We start from the raw sequence: 18,233 nt of genomic DNA on the forward strand, positions 1-18,233 counted from the left end.
TAGTGTGTTTTATTCTTGATATAACTTATTACAAACTGCCGATTAATTGTATATACAGTCTTAAAATATCACACAGATGCATACATAACTAGCTTAGCAATCCAGGTAGCTAACTCTCTCTCTTTCTCTCCCTCTTTCCAACTATACTAGTCGCACACATGCAACATGTACAAGTACTAGGTGGTGCTAGCAAGCAAACATGCAACACTAGTAAAGTACAGACTACATGCACTAGCTAGTAGTTAGCTAAATTGCTTGTTCCTTCAGAACTACTCCCTCCGTTCCAAAATAGATGACCCAACTTTGTACTAAAGTTAGTACAAAGTTGAGTCATCTATTTTGGAACGGAGGGAGTAACTAACTAGCTAATTGATGCGTGTGCACCCAAGACTCCAGTATTAACATGCAAACTGACACACATACATGCCGCCGTATATGTAATTATGTATGCATGTATGTACAGTGTACACACACATACAGCACCGCGTGTATTTTACAAACACAACACAACACTGGATATGGTACACAACAAGATCATTATACTAATTTGAGTAGTTAAAACCCAAAGCATTACTAACATATATAACCGTTGCATGCAGTGGTAGTTGCAGACCAAGCCGGGCAGAAACCAGACACCTGAGCAGCAGGGACGCAGCCGCCGCTATGAGTAAAGCGTATGCCCATAATTTGAGCATACCGGAAGCCCCACCATCCTTGCCAGCAGCTGCTACTTGTTTCTTCGGCCAGTGACTTAGCATGAACACAAGGTAGTAGCTCAGAATCCCTGAGACGCCACATGACACCTGGAATGTCGTAGACCAGCCGGAGAGCCCAACTTCATCCATGGAGTTGGCCAGGTAAGCAAAAGGAGGAGCTACCACCATTGCACCGAGGAAGATGAACCAATTTATGTGTGGTTTCAACTTGTCAACGCTGATGATGGAGCTGCTTCCTGGTTTACGGTCGAGATGGAGGCTGAACCAGAGAAGCACAGGGATGACCTCCGGCAAGCATAGCAGAACAACATCCTCGCCCAGCCACTCTGCGGCCGTGGTGTGCGCCGTCGCCAGCAGGAGGAGAAGCAAGGTCTTGTGGAGCATCTCCGTCGCCAGTGCTATGCCCGGTGAGGCGCCAGCGGGCAGCTTCATCACCATGCGCGTCAATGCCGCCACCGTGCAGCTTAGGAACAGGAGGAACTGTGAGATGGTGAACTGGGCAGCTGCATGGTCTGGAAGCTGGTCCATAAGCAGTAGCGCCCCCAGCGTCATCATCACAATGATCCCAACCTCCATAGTTTTCATTTTAGTCTCAGCGACGTTAGAAGATCCTTGATTAACTTTACGACTGCTGCCCCCTGTACGCCGACTGAACTTGAGGTGCATCGCTCGTATGAAAACAAGGGCTATGGCAGGAAAGATGGCCAGCCAGGCGAAGCTCAAGCTGATGTCCACTAATATCACGTAAGCTATCAGCACAAGAATGAATGTGTCTCTGAAAATCTGGACATTAGGACGGCATGTGATCCATGACTTCTGCACCCGCAGATTGGACAAGCACTCGTGCGATTTCACAACTATATATGGGACGGAGATGGCAACCTCCATTGTGCCAGTTACCAACTCACTATATTCTTTGTTGGTAAAACCATCATCGCTTAATTGAGACACTTGGAAATTGACTAGACAGCTGGCCAGTATGCACGTCAGTGCTATGAGGCATATTCCATCCGATACCCCAAGATTTTCTGAAATAAAAAAATAAGATGATCAGATCATATATATCAAAATATAAATGTATCAAAATATAAATGTATATACAAATTAAGTTGTAGAATTACTATTATCTGTCTGTATCAAATAAATTATTCTTGTGCCTGTTTTTAATAAAAACACCCCATTTACGATAATGCAGTACATATATAGAAAATTCACGGCATGCCACCCTGAATATTTACGTGAATTCTCGCTGGATTAGAAATATATTTTTGTATGAATTATACAGTGGGTCTCTGCTGGAGGGGTCGGGGTGGGGTGGGTTGGGTGGTGGGAGCTGCCTCTCTGTTGAGGAGCACGTGGGAGGGACAACGACATGGAGGTCCAACCTCGCAATTTCTGGCCAAACCCTAGGGTCTGCAACACATAGAGTAGGTAGCATCAGTTCACTGGGTCGAAGGCCTTGGATATGTCTACTATGAGGAAAATACTTGTTTGCAACTTTTTGTGCAAATCCTCGATTAAGTCCTGAACCCGAAGGAAATAATGATGGATGCATCGCTTCCGGATGAAAACAATTTGACTCGCGGAGACAACTATCCACACCACCATATTTGCTTGGAGAATATCTTGGAAATAATATGGATTAGACTGATATATAGGTCAAACTCAATGAATGAAAGCATAACAGCAAGGAAGAACAACACACAAAAAAACGTATTAGTAATTTGATCAAACTTTACATATGGTTGATTAACATATTGGTGGTCGTTGCAACCTCCCAATCCAGCTCTTGTGGGTTGTAGGTTGAGCAAGGGCTCTGTGGCCCTCTCTATCTAGCTTGTTTTTCTTTTTCTACAAAAATGAAAATACATGCCTACATATAGATATATATACATAAATGTCGCAAGTGTTAACAATTTGGACGTCGAAGAAAGTCGCAATAGACTTACCGATAAATCCTGGTGGCACTAGAGGGTGTACATCGCGTGACTTGACTGCCTGCTGGCGCCCCATTGGTTGATTATTATCGACTTTGTGTGAAGAGGTTTTCGCAGCCCGCTGGCCAATGGATGGGCCAACTTGGTGCGGCTATGTAGTCGATCTAACCTGGCACTGCAATGCAATGGTAGCAAACTCATCATTGATAGCCCTGCATTAATCACATCGTCGATCGAGCAAAAGATTCCTACATGATCCATGCATGTGAGTAGTCATTGTTGTAGTTTGGTCATTGTGGATCCGATTTCTTTGGTTTTTTTACTCGCATATGCATAGCTTTAATTTGGTCATATATGACTTTGCTATTTGCTGCCTCGGGGTGCATGTTTAGTCCCCATGCAAGAAATGGAGAGAAATTTCAAACATTGAGAATCTTGATTTTTAAATTTCAATAAATCCAAAACTTAGTTGAAGTTCATGAAACTAAGTTTTGGACTTACTTACATGGGGACCGTAAAGTCCTCACACAGCGTGTTCTTGTGTATGTGTTGGTGTTGGCGGTCTGCATCCTAGCTATGCAAAGACCAGATGTGCTCATTGTGTTTTGTATCCTCCTGACGATCCATTTTGATCCAATAAAATCACTTTTGTCAAAATTTTCTATCATTCCAAATTTAAGATAAAAAAAGCCTTCGTATAACAGATAGGACCTCTAGTGCATCACAGATGAAAATTCAATATTTTCTGAAAATAATAACTAATATTTTCATGCTTAGTAAACCTCTTAACAGTCTTATACTAAGCTACCTAATAAAACTTTCATCCAAAATGATAAAAGAACAAGCAATTTTGTGTCGTGCAAAAACAACAAAGTGGATAGTTTAGTTTTTATTTTGATTTCTTGATAGTTTAGTTACAATACTTATGACTTGTGATGATTTTTTAACAAATTTCTAAATATTTTTACCTGTATAAAGTTTTCAGAACTTTTTCAAGCTTGAAAAAAAAAATGCTCTAGATCATAGACGGTTCTACATAAATTGCTTTGTAGTAACACCTGAACCAATTAAAATCACCTATTGAACCTGCAACCCATTTGTCATGAGTACATCTATACTGGTGGGTCCCCGGCCGTCTTTGATGAGCCACAGGAAACTCGCAATGAAAGCATGTGATATATCTTAGGCGACTCTCAACGAGAGCCATCAGTGACCTGAATATACCAACAGCAATTTTACTGAGAGCCTTCTATGAACATCCGACGACCTCATATGAACGTCCTGAAATTTTGAATCTCTTGCTTGAGACCCGTCCTGATGTTTGCCAATGACCATCATCATGTCGACTACCTCTGGTTTGGGTTTTCTTTAATTGTGTCACAACTGCATATGCATGAATGAGAAGAAAAGGCTAGAGGTAATATATAGCCAGCTAGCTAGAATGAAACGAACGAAGGAGTAAGAAGTAAGAACACACACCCTGTACAAGGGAAGAGGGCTCACGAACAAACAACATAGTGAGTACATAGCCAGACCTCACGTACCTATATATTACATCGACGATGCTCTTGCGCGCTACAGAACGATGGATATGCTTGCTTATATAGATGTAGGGGCTTGAGAAACTCCACCCCTAGACTATCCGTTGATCTCAGCCCCGATGGCCGGCTCCTGCGCTTGTATAGATGGTTTTCTTCTGAGGGAGGCTGGACGGCGCGCGGTCGAACCGATCATGAATTGGCGTGCAGATTATGAGAGGTTGGAAGACGAAGCAAGTTTGCTGGCTAGGTCCATTTATAACAAGAGTGGTCTGAGGACGATTTCGAGGTTTCATATTTTATTGGAGTGTTGTTGTAAATTTTTATATTGTTTTCTTTCTATAAACATAGTTAAACTTTATAAAGATTGACATAAGATAAAACTAATATGTAGAGTAAATGAAAACGAAGGGAGTAAGACCCCTGCTACATGCACTCTCTTAATGAAGCAGTATAATCAGCATTCACCTATAACTGACATATATTCAGAGTTAGAATATCAACTTTTTAAAAACTACTCTCACAACATGCGCGTACACCCACCTATAGGAACGCACAGACGAGCACCTCGTAGTCAAGGGGGTTCAGGAAATTAATATAAAGCACTCATGCCAAATCAATGTAGAACTTGAATCCGGATGAACTGGTTCCAACACAAGAAATGCTTTCCTAAGAAAATATATTCGGGGTCAGAACATAAGAGGCGGCAAGAACTGATTGGCACGTTAACCAATAATGACTAATCCATATTGAAAGTCAGAATGTAGAGCCAATCGCACCGTTTCTTCCCAAACCGTCCATGTCACCACCCCATTAACTAAGGCCCTCGTCAACGCTTCCGCCCTCGGCCCCTATGCTGCTAGCTCATCCGTCTGCCAAATCTTGTACCAAAGACAAGGAAACCGGCGGAAATAGCGTGCAAGCCACCTCGGTCACGTGGGCTAGAATTCCTTGCCGACGGAAAGCATTACAAGCTGGGCACGAGGCCAGCTACCCATGGACGGTGGTGGGTCGAGATGTTCAAACTCTTGTTCGTTGGCCGGGAATAAACGAAGTTGTTATGAAACCCATTTTTAGCCATGGCCGAGGTGAGGTCCAACGGCAGGAAGCTGTGGCGCTCATATTAAACTTCCAACATACTAGCGTGTAGTGTCAAAAAATGTATTACGGAGGGAGCAAGGAGGAGTTCGTATACGGTGCCAACTGCATGCAAGTGCCAACAACTAACACATACCCATTTTCTTTTCTTGAACAATTTGCTTTCTCAAACCATCGGCGGCCGGTACTTAATCTACAATATCGATATGTACAACCGGGATTTAATAATAGATCGTGGTGGGGCTGAGTAATTTGACTTAGCCATATATATAATACAACTAGATACTGTACTATAGTGTCAATTTAATATACTTATTTTTTTAACACATTACAAACGCAAGCGCCCATATAAACGCGCATACACTCTATGAACGAGCACACACCCCACCCCTATGAGCACCTGCTAGAGACTGAGCCGACATATCATCTTGAGATTGACGGAGCCAGCATAGACGCCTCGTAGTCAAAGGAAACATCTCCTCACACTGAACGCGCATGCCGGAAATCCTGAAACAATTTTTTTTGTGAATAAAATCCTGAAACAAATTTATAATATACTTATCAACCATTTGCACAAGTGATTCCACCGTGAATGCATGTGCAGTGCGTAATTGAGGTAACTCTGGGTCGCGTGTCCCCCCTTGCAGGTTGCTCTCAATAGAGCAAAATGCATTTGTTTACTCGAGCTCAAGCATGAGGCGTTCTTTGGCAACACTAAACACGATGAGGAAGAACCCAACAACATAACGAAGACCGTGCGCGGACGGTGCCGTTCTTGCGTCTAGGGAGGTGGTGTGGAGCATACCATGTAGAAGTCGACGTGCAGGGAGGGTGTAGTGGATACATCTAAAATGTACCAATTCCTTTTGATGTTTAATTCCTACTCCCTCCATTCCAAAATATAGTGGGCTCGCGCTTCCCGAGGTCAAACTTTGACCATAAATTTAACCAATGAGACTGACTGCGATGGGAGAAAAAATTATATAATTAAAAACTTCTTTTGAATATGAATTCATTGGTATAACTTTTGCTCCCGCCGCAGTCGATCTCGTTGGTTAAATTTATGGTCAAAGTTGAAGCACGGGAATAGAGGAAGCACTATATTTTGGATCGGAGAGAGTATGTTTTTTAAAAAAAAATAGACTAGCATACTAATAAAATGCAAGAAGGCATATTTCCCTTTTTGAGGTGCTGCGGGAAATAACTTTGAAATATTCATAGGACAATATTTCCTCGGATCACAAAGGCCTGCAAAATGAGTGATTTTAGGCCCCATAGGGGACATTGCCCGTCCCACGTGTCTTAAGGCTGGGGCGGGTTGGACCCACCTCCACCAATGTCCTTCGATCGCAAACATTGTATATGCCCATCTATTCAATTTGCCTACAAGTTTGAGAGGTTTTTTTTGCCGCCCCCACATAGAGGTATTTTTGATCAGGGCCGAACTCTTCTAGATTGCTCCTTTGGTACTCCGCGAGAGGAAAAAATTGTCTCATATCTTTATCATCACTGCCAAATCGCTTCTCGATGAGTTGTGAGTGGTCTACCCCCAAAATACTTGTTCTATGGTAGTCTCTCTCTCTCTCTCTCTCTCTCTCTCTCTCTCTCTCTCTCTCTCTCTCTCTCTCTCATGTCTAGATCATATGAGTTGTCCTAAATGCTTATAATCATTTATATAATTTATCCGTTGGATATTTTGATATGTGACAAACAAAGCACATTAAAATTTATTTTGTAAATGCTAAATTATAGAAAAGTCCGTGGCCATGCTCGCGCTTGGAAATATGTGTGGGTGATATTTCCATGCTTGGTTTGAGCCCAAGGGATGAGCAGGTACCCAAGTCATAACATGCTGGGGACTCTGAAAAATCATTTTCCTACGATTTAGAAGACAAGAGGCGGAAAACTTTTCCCCTCGATCCGGTGCAGCTGCGGCTTCCCCTACCCTCCACCGCTTGCTAAGACAATAAGAGGGCAAGGGAATCACAGGTATGTGTGACAGGACCATTCTTGTAGGGTCCTCAAGCGTTTGTCCACAAACGGTGGAGTCCTGCAAAGGGGATAGTTTTGCGGTTTGTTTTTGTTCTCCAGTTCCATCTCCGTTTAATGAAGCTTAGCCAAATACAACTTTTTAGGGGAACTTGTGAGATTTGTCCATTTGTGTTCCGCTCCTCTGTATGGATGGAGTTGGGATTATCCTATGGCCCTTCTCAGTGGTAGTTTCTCCTGGATTATCCTTTGGCAGATAGATTTTATTGAAAGTGTGACTGTTACATGCCTTCTTCCGAGTGGCAAGGTATCATTCCACACCATGTAACATGGTGTCGAGCCCGAGGGTTCCCCTCTCCTATGCTTGCCTCCTTGGTCGTGTGAGTGTTGAAGAATCCTGAAGCCCTCTATGTCAACTCCTGCTAGATAGGTCGGGGTTACTGCTCCAGTGGCGAATAATGTTTCATCGAGTCTGGTGGCACATCGATGGTGGTGGTAGCCCTGGCTGGTGAGGTATGATTCTACAAGGTTGGTTGGCGAGGCAAAGGTAGTAGCATCCCTTTGTATTCTGGTGCTCTAGTGTTGTCTCTATCACATCGGTATATCCTTCGGTGCCAGCGAGAGCCTCTGAGAAGTTTTGTAGGTTTGAGTCTTGGATATGCGACTCTTCAAGCGGCCGCGGCTTTTCCTCCAATGCCATGGTCCAAAAGGACTATGGCCTTGACGACATCATGCATGCCGTCAATAGTGGCATCATGGCTCCGGTTATGGGTTGGAATGCAGCCTTGCGAGAGGAACACAATGGTCTTCTGCCAGGGACCCTGTAATAATTTATGTATTTTTAAGTGGTATTTGTACTACTAGTTTGGTTAATAGATTAGACCCCCAATAAACCCCGAACGTTTGGATTTTAAGCCGCGGCCGAAAAACGTCCGGGTTGCCATGAAAAACGTCCTGGTTGCCATGCTTAAATCCAAACCTTCTGAATTTATCATTTCTTAATAGATTTGACTGCATTTTTCAAACCAAAAGAGACGAGCATACCTAAAATTTTCTTTCAGCATTCTTACCCTCGACCTCCTCCTCTAGTTGTCTATCGCTGCTGTCATCGAGCACTAAGTTCGTTGGCTTCCTCTTACCAATGTGGCATCTGACTAACTGGTCCAACTTCATGATAACCCAGCCAGCAGACCTAAATCAATGGATGAGTACTTAGTATAATGATGTGGCGTCCCAGTGTTCGTCGTCCGAAAAATAAATGGGAATGGTGTATTTTTGTAGCAAAGTTGATACTATCACTGGAAAATCTTGATGATTATCACATTCATAAGAGAAAAGTAATACACTATAATTTGCTCTTGGTACATCGACACTAGCTTTACAAAATGGCATATTATGTTTTAAATAAAATGAACGTTCTTTTCGCAAAAAAATAAAAATAAAATGAACGTTCAGGCAAGATGTCCCAAGTTAATCTTGGCAGTACATGACTGTTCACCGGAGGCCTAAATTTTAAGAAATATTTCGCAGTAAGTCCTAAAAAAGATTGTATGCATGTTGTCTCCATCTCTTGTAGACGAACAAGTCTCTCATGTAGTTTATTCACACGCGTGCAACACACAAAGGGTTTATTGGAGTACTAGAGTCGTGGAGCATATGGGATTAATGAAGTCGCCAACGAACGCTTCCTTGCTGGCCGATATGTTGCTTATCATTAAGTGATACCGTATTATTATGCCCGGATAAGATTAGAATCCTGGCTAAGCAAAAATAAAATGACAAATCTGGTTTTGATGGCTCTTCTCTACCGATTCCTAGGTAGGGTATCTCAGTGCGCTCTACATGCATGTCAACTTTGTTGCTAATCATTATATTGACCCCATTCGAAGCTTTGCATCTCCTAACTGGCAGTGTTGTTTCCGCGTGATTTGCTTTGGTATTTCGCTTAAGAATGCACCTGTGTTCAAGCCTGCTACCGGCGGGCAGGTTCATATATAGCTCCATTCCGCCTTCAGCGAAGACAAGGGCCAGATAAGCTCCGTTCACCATCGTCAAGCAAAGGTTAAGAGCTTCGTACGTTTATCTTGGCCTCCTCTTCTCGTTCGTCCTTTTATTATTTATTTTATGATTTTCGCCTTTTGTCCATAAAAACGATGATCAATTATAATGGAGTTTGACAAAATGAAACGTGATCTGCTACTACAGGAACTTAAGCAAGCTGCTTGCGAACCCAAACTTCACCAAGTTATCTCTGGTCGATTCTCGGTTTTCGTTCAGATGGTAAGCAGCCTAGCTCTCTCTATATATATCCGTTGAACAGGCGGCATACACTTTTTCCTTCCCCACTATTCCGGTTGAGTGAAACTTAATAAAGTCTCCAGTTTTGAAATTCCAAGCTTTTTTGCAGAAGTTAAATGGTCTTTTTACAATATGATAAAGTTACATGTTAATTTCTCTGATGAATGAAACTTAATTAAGTCTCCAGTTTTGAAATTCCAATCTTTTTTGAATAAAGTTAAATCTTCTTTCTCAATAGGATAAAGTTGAATGCTAATTTGTCCCTTGGATGTTTATAAGTCTCTACGCATACATAATTGCACAATCATTGATCATTCTTCAAAAAAGAATCTAGATGGCGACTTTCCATTCAATGTTCTGATTTATTTATTTTATTTAGGCCGCTGAACTGATGAACCGTTCCCGTAGCTTGGCCGAAGGAGCTGTGGTCATGGTATGCCCTGTGCTTCTAGCATTGTCTCTTGACAAGGTCGACCTCAAAGTGTATGGGCGCCCTGCTTTCTTCGCCATGCTTGCCATGGCAGGTATCACTTTAATAACCGCTATCTGCCCCTTGCTCGTGTGTTGCTTCACCAAGAGGTTCCCAAACATGGGTAACATCGAGCCTGCCCCGGTGACGGCGAGCCTGGCAACCCTCTCATCTTCTTGCCTCCTCATCCTCGCCTGCTTCATGGCGCAGCTCGTTGTCTCCAAACAAGTTTTAATCGCCGTGGGCGTCCTATGTGGAGCCTTCATCCTAGTTCGAGCGGTCTCGTACTGCCTCGGCGGAAATGGTGACCCGTATTCACCGGATCTGCACAAGGTACTGGATGAATCACATGAGTTCTTGACGGGCGTCACTGGAATCCTCTTTCTGGGGCTTGAAGGTTTGGCACTAGAAGGTCATGAGAATCAGATGGTTCAGAAGGTCGGGCTTGTGGGCACCATCAGCTTCATAGTTTGCGCTCTTGGTGTGTGCATGATGTACCTCGAGATGATCCCCCCTTTATACTTCAAGAAAAGGGGAGAGGGAGAGATTGTGTGTTTAACTCTGATGCTCGACAGCATCATGGCTGGTGGTACCTTCACGGTGTTGATGGTTGTCATGCTTAAGCTCATGGGTCCTCCAGCCCTGATGCTCTTCGCACCTCCAGCATTGATAATCGTCGAACTTGCGTATCAAATGGCCGTCGATCGGAGATCCCTTCTCGCCGACCAAGCACCCGGCGCTGTCCAAGCGTCCACAACGGCTTCGTTGGAACTGACAAGAGTCACCTTCACTGGATTCTTGGCTGTGTCGATAACAGCCATCCGCAACACTTCGCCCAGCATGTTGACCAGTTGTTTCCTACTATTTGCGGCATCGGCTATTGTGTTTGGTCTCTCATGGAGGCTCCTGTCACAGACCCAGATAAGGAACCGTCTGGCCCATCGTGCTTTATCGGATCTTGTTGCTTCCTCTGCTGACCTGGCTTCCTTGTGCACACATTTCTGCATTGTAATCACTACGATTCTATTCCTAGCAATGGCCGGGACAGCCAGAGGAAAATGATGCCCAGTAGTGAAGCACTACGTGTGATATTTCCTCCTACAAAATTTGTTAGTTGCACCTGCGCTCATGTGTTATAAGTTCTAACATGTTTGTTCTATATCTATAATATCTGGTTCAGTTCTTCTTGTAAATACATACAATTAGTTGGCTATCATTTAATGGTCTTCCAATCTGTCACATTCGTGTCTGACTTACACTTCTCCAAATTTTTACATGCTTGTTCTTACACCTAGGGTTGCTATGTAATCCACGAATGTAAACTAAATACATCCCTAAATGTAAGTCTTTTTTGGATGGCATGCAAGTTAAACTTTCTTAAGTTTGATCAGGCCCCAATACAATTTACTTACAAAAAATAGGAGTATAAACATAATTTACATCCATGTTGCTAATAATGAATTTTGTTTTATTTAAAAACGGGGTTGGAACTCCAGGCCTCTACATTATTGTCAGGCACACATCCATATTTTATTATAGTTGATGTAAGGCAACGAGGCCAAAAACATCAACAAGCAGAGTAAATATATAACATATTCAATCACATTCGAACCACTACAAGATACGATGCCAGCGGTTAAGTCTGATTTCTTCTGCAACAACTCCAAGAAGGAATAAATGCCCTTGCCTCACCGTATCCACGTTCCGATATGACCTAGACAAGGGTTTTCATCCTAACAACCAATGAACACCAGCACAACAAGTAGACAACAAGATACGGCGCCAACGATTAAGTCTAATTTCTTCCGCAACAACAACTCCAAGAAGGAATAAATGTCGTCGCCTCACCGTATCCACGTTTGGATATGACCTAGACAAGGATTTTCATCCTAGTTATCGATACCAACCAGTGAACACTAGCAGAACATGTAGACAACAAGATACGACGCCAACTATTAAGTCTGATTTCTTCCACAACAACAACTCCAAGAAGGAATAAATGCCCTTGCCTCACCATATCCATGTTCGGATATGGCCTAGACAAGGATTTTGCATCCTAGTTGTCGATACCAACCAGTGAACACCAGCACAACAAGTAGACAACGCATTCAACAAGAAGATGATACAAGTTCGTCATTGTTCACTAGTAGAAAAAGGGGTATTTGTCCCAGTTCATAAGGGCCTTTAGTCCCGGTTCTGGAACCGGGACTAAAGGATCGTTACTAAAGCCTCCCCCTTTAGTCCCGGTTCTTACATGAACCGGGACTAAAGGCCGTCCACGTGGCCGCTGCCTGGAGGTCCACCTTTAGTACCAACCGGAACTAAAGGAAATTTTATGATTTTTTTTTGAAAATTTTCTTTTTTAAATTCTTTTTGAAATTTATTTTATTTTCAAATTTCTGAATTATTTTAACCTCTAATCTCTAATCACCTTCATCACTGCTCAATTTAACCTCTAATCTCTAATCACCCCTCATCATTCCAAATCATCTAACTTCCCGGACGGTCACCCATCTCACTACTCCAGCCTGAGCACGCTTAACTTCCGAGTTCTATTCTCCCTCGTTTCCAAGTTTGCACTTGTTGTTTTTCTGACAATAGTAAGATGTCAATCCTATTAACCCTCAGGAATTTAGCTTGAGCATGAAGTCACACATCTCACTGTTTGAGTTTGAAATTATTGTTCTAAAAAACAATAATTATTTAGTAACACTAATATTTCTTGAATAAGTAGTTTGACCATAGTTTGACCATAGTTTGACCACAGTTGGACCAGATTTGACCAAAATTCAAAAACACTGAAATAATTTTTTAGTAACACTAATATTTTTTGAATAAGTAGTTTGACCATTGTTTGACCATAGTTTGACCAGATTTGACCAAAATTCAAAAAAACTGAAATAATTATCTAATAACACTAATATTCTTGAATAATTATTTAGTAACACTAATACTTCTTGAATAAGTAGTTTGACCATAGTTTGACCAGATTTAACAAAAATTTAAAAAAAACTGAAATTTGAGCATAACTTTTTTTCCTTTTAGAATTTGAGGATTCTAAAAATTTGCAAACAGGCCGTAGTATGCAAAAGTTATAGCCGTTTTACATTTTCCCTACACTTTTTGCAAAACATGTCCAAATTTAAGTTTTTAAATTTTCCTAACTAGTAGATGTAGTAACATAACTACATCTCGAAGGATTTTAATTTTTGAAGTTTTTATCATTTTCTTTTGCTTTTTACAAAACTGAAAAGGTGATCCGGGGGGGGGGGGTACAGTTTGAAAATGGGACCTTTAGTACCGGTTCGTGCCACGAACCGGTACTAATGCCTCAAACCCCATTAGTACCGGTTCGTGGCACGAACCGGTACTAAAGGTCCCATTTGAACCGGGACTAATGCCTTTGCCGCATGAACCGGGACCAATGCTCACATTAGTCCCGGTTCATGACTGAACCGGGACTAATGGTCTAACCCGGCCTGGACCAAAGCCCTGTTTTCTACTAGTGATTAAGCCCAATCAATAAATGCTAGGACAAGAGTTTTCACCCGGACATGAAACGGTGCTCCCGTCACCATCTTGATGATGGATCTTCAGATAGTCACACCAACCAGTACTCCATGCCGTTTCGGAAAAGGCACTAGTAGATTGGTGGGACGTCTTCCAACCTTAGAATAATGAATTTTGTGTTAAAAGACCCCAAAGCACTATTTGCAAAAGTTAAAAGACCACAAAGCACTATTTGCAAAAGGTAAAGACCACAAAGATAGACAGAACAAAATATAGCTCATAACAAAGACCACTTAAATCCAAAAAAAATGCAGTTATGGCAAGGAACTGCTATGAGTACTCCCTTATGCAGCTCCTTAAGTATAGGGACGTTCTAAATATTATGCCACTGGGCGAGAGGAGAGAGCAGACGGTTTACAATAGATTTCCCCTTTGATGCATAGTTGTTTTGTCCATCATAATAACAGCATGCTAATATATCGTTCCAGACATCCATTCCAAGAATAATCGTTGGCTAGGGTGTAGGCAATTCTTTTAACAAGAGATTGGAGTTCGGCGTTTTTATATTGATAAAGGAGTAAACAGCTCTGAGCAAATGCCATATAGGGTAGTTCCTCCGTCGTCAGCCCTCCTCTATCGTTATATTGCCTGCTACCTCCTCTACCAGCTTCGCCCATGGGGTGTGCAGCAAGGACCTGATCTACTGGTCGGGACTTCCAAGGTCTCTGCTAGTAGTTGGCATGCATGCACGATAGTACTAGCTATCTATGATACTTTCATTACGAGTAGCGTTAAGGATGCGTACATTTTATTCTTTCCGAATCAGTTGTGTAGGCCATAATTCAGCTGCCTCCATGAATGTATCCATCCACATAAAAAAGCTTCTAAGCGTAGGGAATGATGCACTGGCGTTAGCTACCCCCATGCATGATGGTTTTCCTTAATTTGCCTGCTCCAACCTCCCAAAGCACATGTCGTTGTCCCAATGTCTCCTGTGACTATACGCATGAGAGCCAATCAACAGAAGGCAAGGTATTACTAAATTCAAAATGAAAAAAACTGCACAAGACGCGGTTGCTTCTATCAAGGTATGATCGAGTAGTTTATATGCACTTTGGACTACCGTGCACGAAATTAAGATGCAAACGCGCAAAATGGACCAAATCAAGGGGAGCACGCGCATTCCTATGGATTGAAAACTCGTATACTACTTAAATTACAACGATGATTAATTCGACATAGATTATCGAGGACTTGTCATCCAACTTGCAAACAAATAGCTGAAACTAGGAGATTTAATTTTCATGTTCCTATCATTCATCTTGTGTTCTCTTGGCTCATTCCTTGAATCTTCTCAACAAAAACTATAAAGGAGGAAACAAAAGGACAGCTTGGGTTACCCAATCAACGCGGCTCTAGGGCGGCAGGGCCAACTCACATTAGTTGACTTGTGTTTTCTGGAATGCTACCACCATACTGATAACTCCAAGTGTACCACCGTTTATATCAGAGACAACGGTTTTGAAATTAGAAGCAACGCAATCTTCAGGTGCTAGATGAGTACGCCTGAGATGCCAACGATAGAGCTTCGCAGCATGCGTGAGCTTCAAGCGTAGCTGCCTCTGTTACAGCCCATGTACATGATGATAGGAGGGCTCGTAACATTTTTGCACGTGCTAGTTGCTGCTTTCCCACTCGAAGCTCTGAGGTTTAACTAGGTGTAAAACTTCCAAGTCTGACAAGAACCTAGTCTGATATTCTCCTTCATGTAGGAGTAATAACAAGCACAATCTAGGTGAACCCCGCATGCGATAAATAATCCCTCATTGAGAATATCCAATCTTTTGCATTGCATTCAGTCAGTTGTTAGCATGTGCTCAACTAATTCTGAATCAGACAGTGCCCATACACATCGTGTCGTTGTACATTGAATTAAGGAATGCATCCATGAGCGACCGGCTCCACAAATAGCACAATAGGAGGAGGAAACCATGTTCTTTTATTCAGGATATCAGCCGTGGGTAGTGGTGATGAAGGAACTAAATTTTGGTATCACTCATATCCGTTGTAGCCAAAACCGCACAATCATGCAAGACATACTTTTGATTCGAACACTCCAGTAGTTTGGGATGGTAATTCCCCATTTTTATCTTGCAGGATGTAATAAACGATGTAACCCATTTGAAGTTTAAATGAAGTGCGCCGTATGGCATCCCCTAAAAAAAACCAGATAGGTCGAACCAAGATCTGCAAATGACCACATGGTAACCCGCCTACTGTACTCTACAATTTATTTAGGTCAGTGTAGTGAACCAAGTATATATATTTTCTAAAGTACGTTTATGTTTCACTACTTTGGATCCGCTGTACATTTGTTTTAGTTTGCACAAGAATTTTGACTGACAGCCGGATTGTAGAAGATTAGGAAAACATATTGCAGAGTTAGACCAGATTTAAGATCTAACATATCAGGGTAACCTACCATGCTAAATAACATGTTGCTGACTGATATCGCATATCTCTGATTGTTGACTAGAGTAAAAGAAAAATATGTCTAGTATCAAAAGTTAATGACCAGACTTGCATAGTATGCAAATTTAGAAATAAAACTGAACTCAACCAAACTTTGGCGCTAAGATGGAACCTTCTACTCTTAGCCATAGGAGTATTTAACCAAAAACTACCACAATTCACGGAACCCGTGACGAAAAACTACCACTTTACGATTCTGTACGAAAAACTACCACTTTTTTCCTAATCCGTGGCAAAAAACTACCAAGTCGCGAAATCCCTCGCTTCGCCTCTCCTAAACGCATTTCTGACAGGATGGGCCCACCTGTCAGCATCAATCTTCTTCTTCCTCCTCCTCCTCCTCTCTCTGGCATTTCCTCGAACACCTCGCGTGCACTCCGGTGACCCTCTCGCCCGCACTTCGCCGCGTCCACGACCACCTCGTGCAGCTCGCGGTCGCCGTCCCCGTACCACGCTCACTCGCCATCGTCAGCGCCCGCTGCTTCCCCTCTACTCCGTGGCCGCGCGCCGGAGCTCGTGCTCCGAGCCGCACCCGCACGCGCGCGCCCGCGACGCTCGTGGCCGCCCCTCGCCATGCGCACCGTGGTCGCTGTCCCCGTACCACGCTCGCTCGCCAACACCTGCCCGCACACACCTGCTACGCCCGCGGTCGCGCCCCCGCCTCCGGCCGCCCGGGCTCCTCGCACCTGCCGCCGCCGCCCTTCACCGCTGGAGTCGCTCGCCGCGGCAGCCGCGGGTCAGCGCTGGAGCCGCTCGCCGTGGGTCAGCGCTGGAGTCGCCACGGGTCGTTGTTGCAACCGCCAGAGCCGCTGCGGGTCACCGCTGGAGCCGCCCGCCCCTCCACCTCCTCCTCTGCGACGCGCTGCTCTGCCTCACGGCGACGCAATCTCTCGCGCGGTCGCGGCGGGGGCAACAGCGACGGCAGGAGCTTGGTGGGCACGACGACGGCGGGGGCAGCAGCGTGGCGGGGGCAGCCGTCGTCGCTCACGGCGGGGGCAGCAGCGCGGCGCTGGCGGCCACGCGGCAGTGGCCGGCCCCAGGAGCTTGGTGGGCACGACGACGGCGAGGTGGGAGCGATGACGGCGAGGCGGGAGCGGGCGCGCGCGTGCGGGTGCGGCTCCGGCGCGAAGGATGGCCAGGGTGGCACCTGGTTCGTGGGCCCAAGCGGTCAGATTTGTGCTTAGCGCGGGCCAAGCGAGCGATTTCGCGACTTGGTAGTTTTTTGCCACGGATTAGGAAAAAAGTGGTAGTTTTTCGCACAGAATCGTAAAGTGGTAGTTTTTCGTCACGGTTCCGTGAATTGTGGTAGTTTTTGGTTAAATACTCTAGCCATAGAGATGTATCAGGAAAGTGTGCCTCTGTTATAAGAGGTGGATATCTGTACAACAAAGGCATTTTCATTATTTTTCTGTTGCTGCATACCTTGCTTCATTTTGGTCTCCATATTTCTAACACTATCTCTATCCGGTGATTTTCCAGTATTACTTGCGGCCACTTTCTACTAGTTCAGGTTTACCAAAGTACAATTCTGGAAGAGAATTTGAACACAACCCTCCAAGAAGTGCCCAGACCAGCGTGCAGTAGACAACTAGAAAAGCAGTGTTCAAATATATTACCCACACTGTAATGTAAAGTCCACACTAATTCATGGATATATTGCATCCACATTTTATAACAAGGAAATACATAAACAAGTACCAGCTGCCATGCTTGTCTCACAGACCCACACTGCAGTCTGTCTTGATGATCTTTATAATCATCCGCATCTGCAGCTGTGCTTGACTCTGTAGTAAATTAACAGCTTAATCAGACACGGCCAGCCAAGATAAAAGGAAAAGAAAAATGGTTCTTAAATAAATTTGGACAGATCCCAGTCCAATTTTGTAAAGACAAATCAGCCAGTTTATGCACAATTTGTTCCAGATAATGGAATAGGAAGAGAGCACCTTTCCCAACCAGTTTATAGTTAACATATTCTTTGATTAAATTCCAAATCTACCACACAAATGTGGAAACAACGATAGTTTGTTCTACCCTGCTGAAGTAAGAGTGCACATTGACAGAGAAGTGCCAAACTTCGGTTCAAACAAAGAATCACCTTCCGCCTCCAGACCGGAGTTTCAACGCCACTATTCATTCCTCGTTT

General features: G+C 43.5%; 2 protein-coding genes across 3 annotated transcripts; one reads left to right on the plus strand and one right to left on the minus strand.

Annotated features, from left to right (window-relative positions):
- Nucleotides 1-379: 379 nt before the first annotated feature.
- LOC123082610 (uncharacterized) lies at nt 380-4,420 on the minus strand. Of its 2 annotated transcripts, none has more exons than XM_044504911.1 (3): nt 4,198-4,420; nt 2,666-2,828; nt 380-1,744 (listed from the first exon to the last, which is right to left on the minus strand). In XM_044504911.1, the coding sequence occupies exons 2-3, from the start codon at nt 2,727-2,729 to the stop codon at nt 543-545; spliced, it is 1,266 nt and encodes a 421-aa protein (XP_044360846.1). In that variant the 5' UTR covers nt 2,730-2,828; nt 4,198-4,420; the 3' UTR covers nt 380-542. The 2 variants fall into 2 exon arrangements, with proteins under 2 accessions (XP_044360846.1, XP_044360847.1); XM_044504912.1 differs by lacking the exon at nt 4,198-4,420 and adding an exon at nt 3,731-4,187.
- A 4,679-nt stretch (nt 4,421-9,099) lies between these two features.
- Nucleotides 9,100-11,225, plus strand: LOC123082612 (uncharacterized). The gene is made up of 3 exons (XM_044504913.1): nt 9,100-9,339; nt 9,484-9,558; nt 9,956-11,225. The coding sequence occupies exons 2-3, from the start codon at nt 9,556-9,558 to the stop codon at nt 11,105-11,107; spliced, it is 1,155 nt and encodes a 384-aa protein (XP_044360848.1). The 5' UTR covers nt 9,100-9,339; nt 9,484-9,555; the 3' UTR covers nt 11,108-11,225.
- The last annotated feature ends 7,008 nt before the right edge of the window (nt 11,226-18,233 follow it).

Source organism: Triticum aestivum, chromosome 4A (genome assembly GCF_018294505.1).
Source record: "Triticum aestivum cultivar Chinese Spring chromosome 4A, IWGSC CS RefSeq v2.1, whole genome shotgun sequence".
Classification (NCBI taxonomy): Eukaryota; Viridiplantae; Streptophyta; class Magnoliopsida; order Poales; family Poaceae; genus Triticum; species Triticum aestivum.

Bases quoted from the DNA above. Each gene is read 5' to 3' on its own strand.
- LOC123082610 (XM_044504911.1), bottom strand. From the start codon at position 2,729: ATGGGGCGCCAGCAGGCAGTCAAGTCACGCGATGTACACCCTCTAGTG. The intron at 1,745-2,665 runs GTAAGTCTATTG...TTTTTATTTCAG, and splicing joins AGTGCCACCAGGATTTATCG to AAAATCTTGGGGTATCGGAT.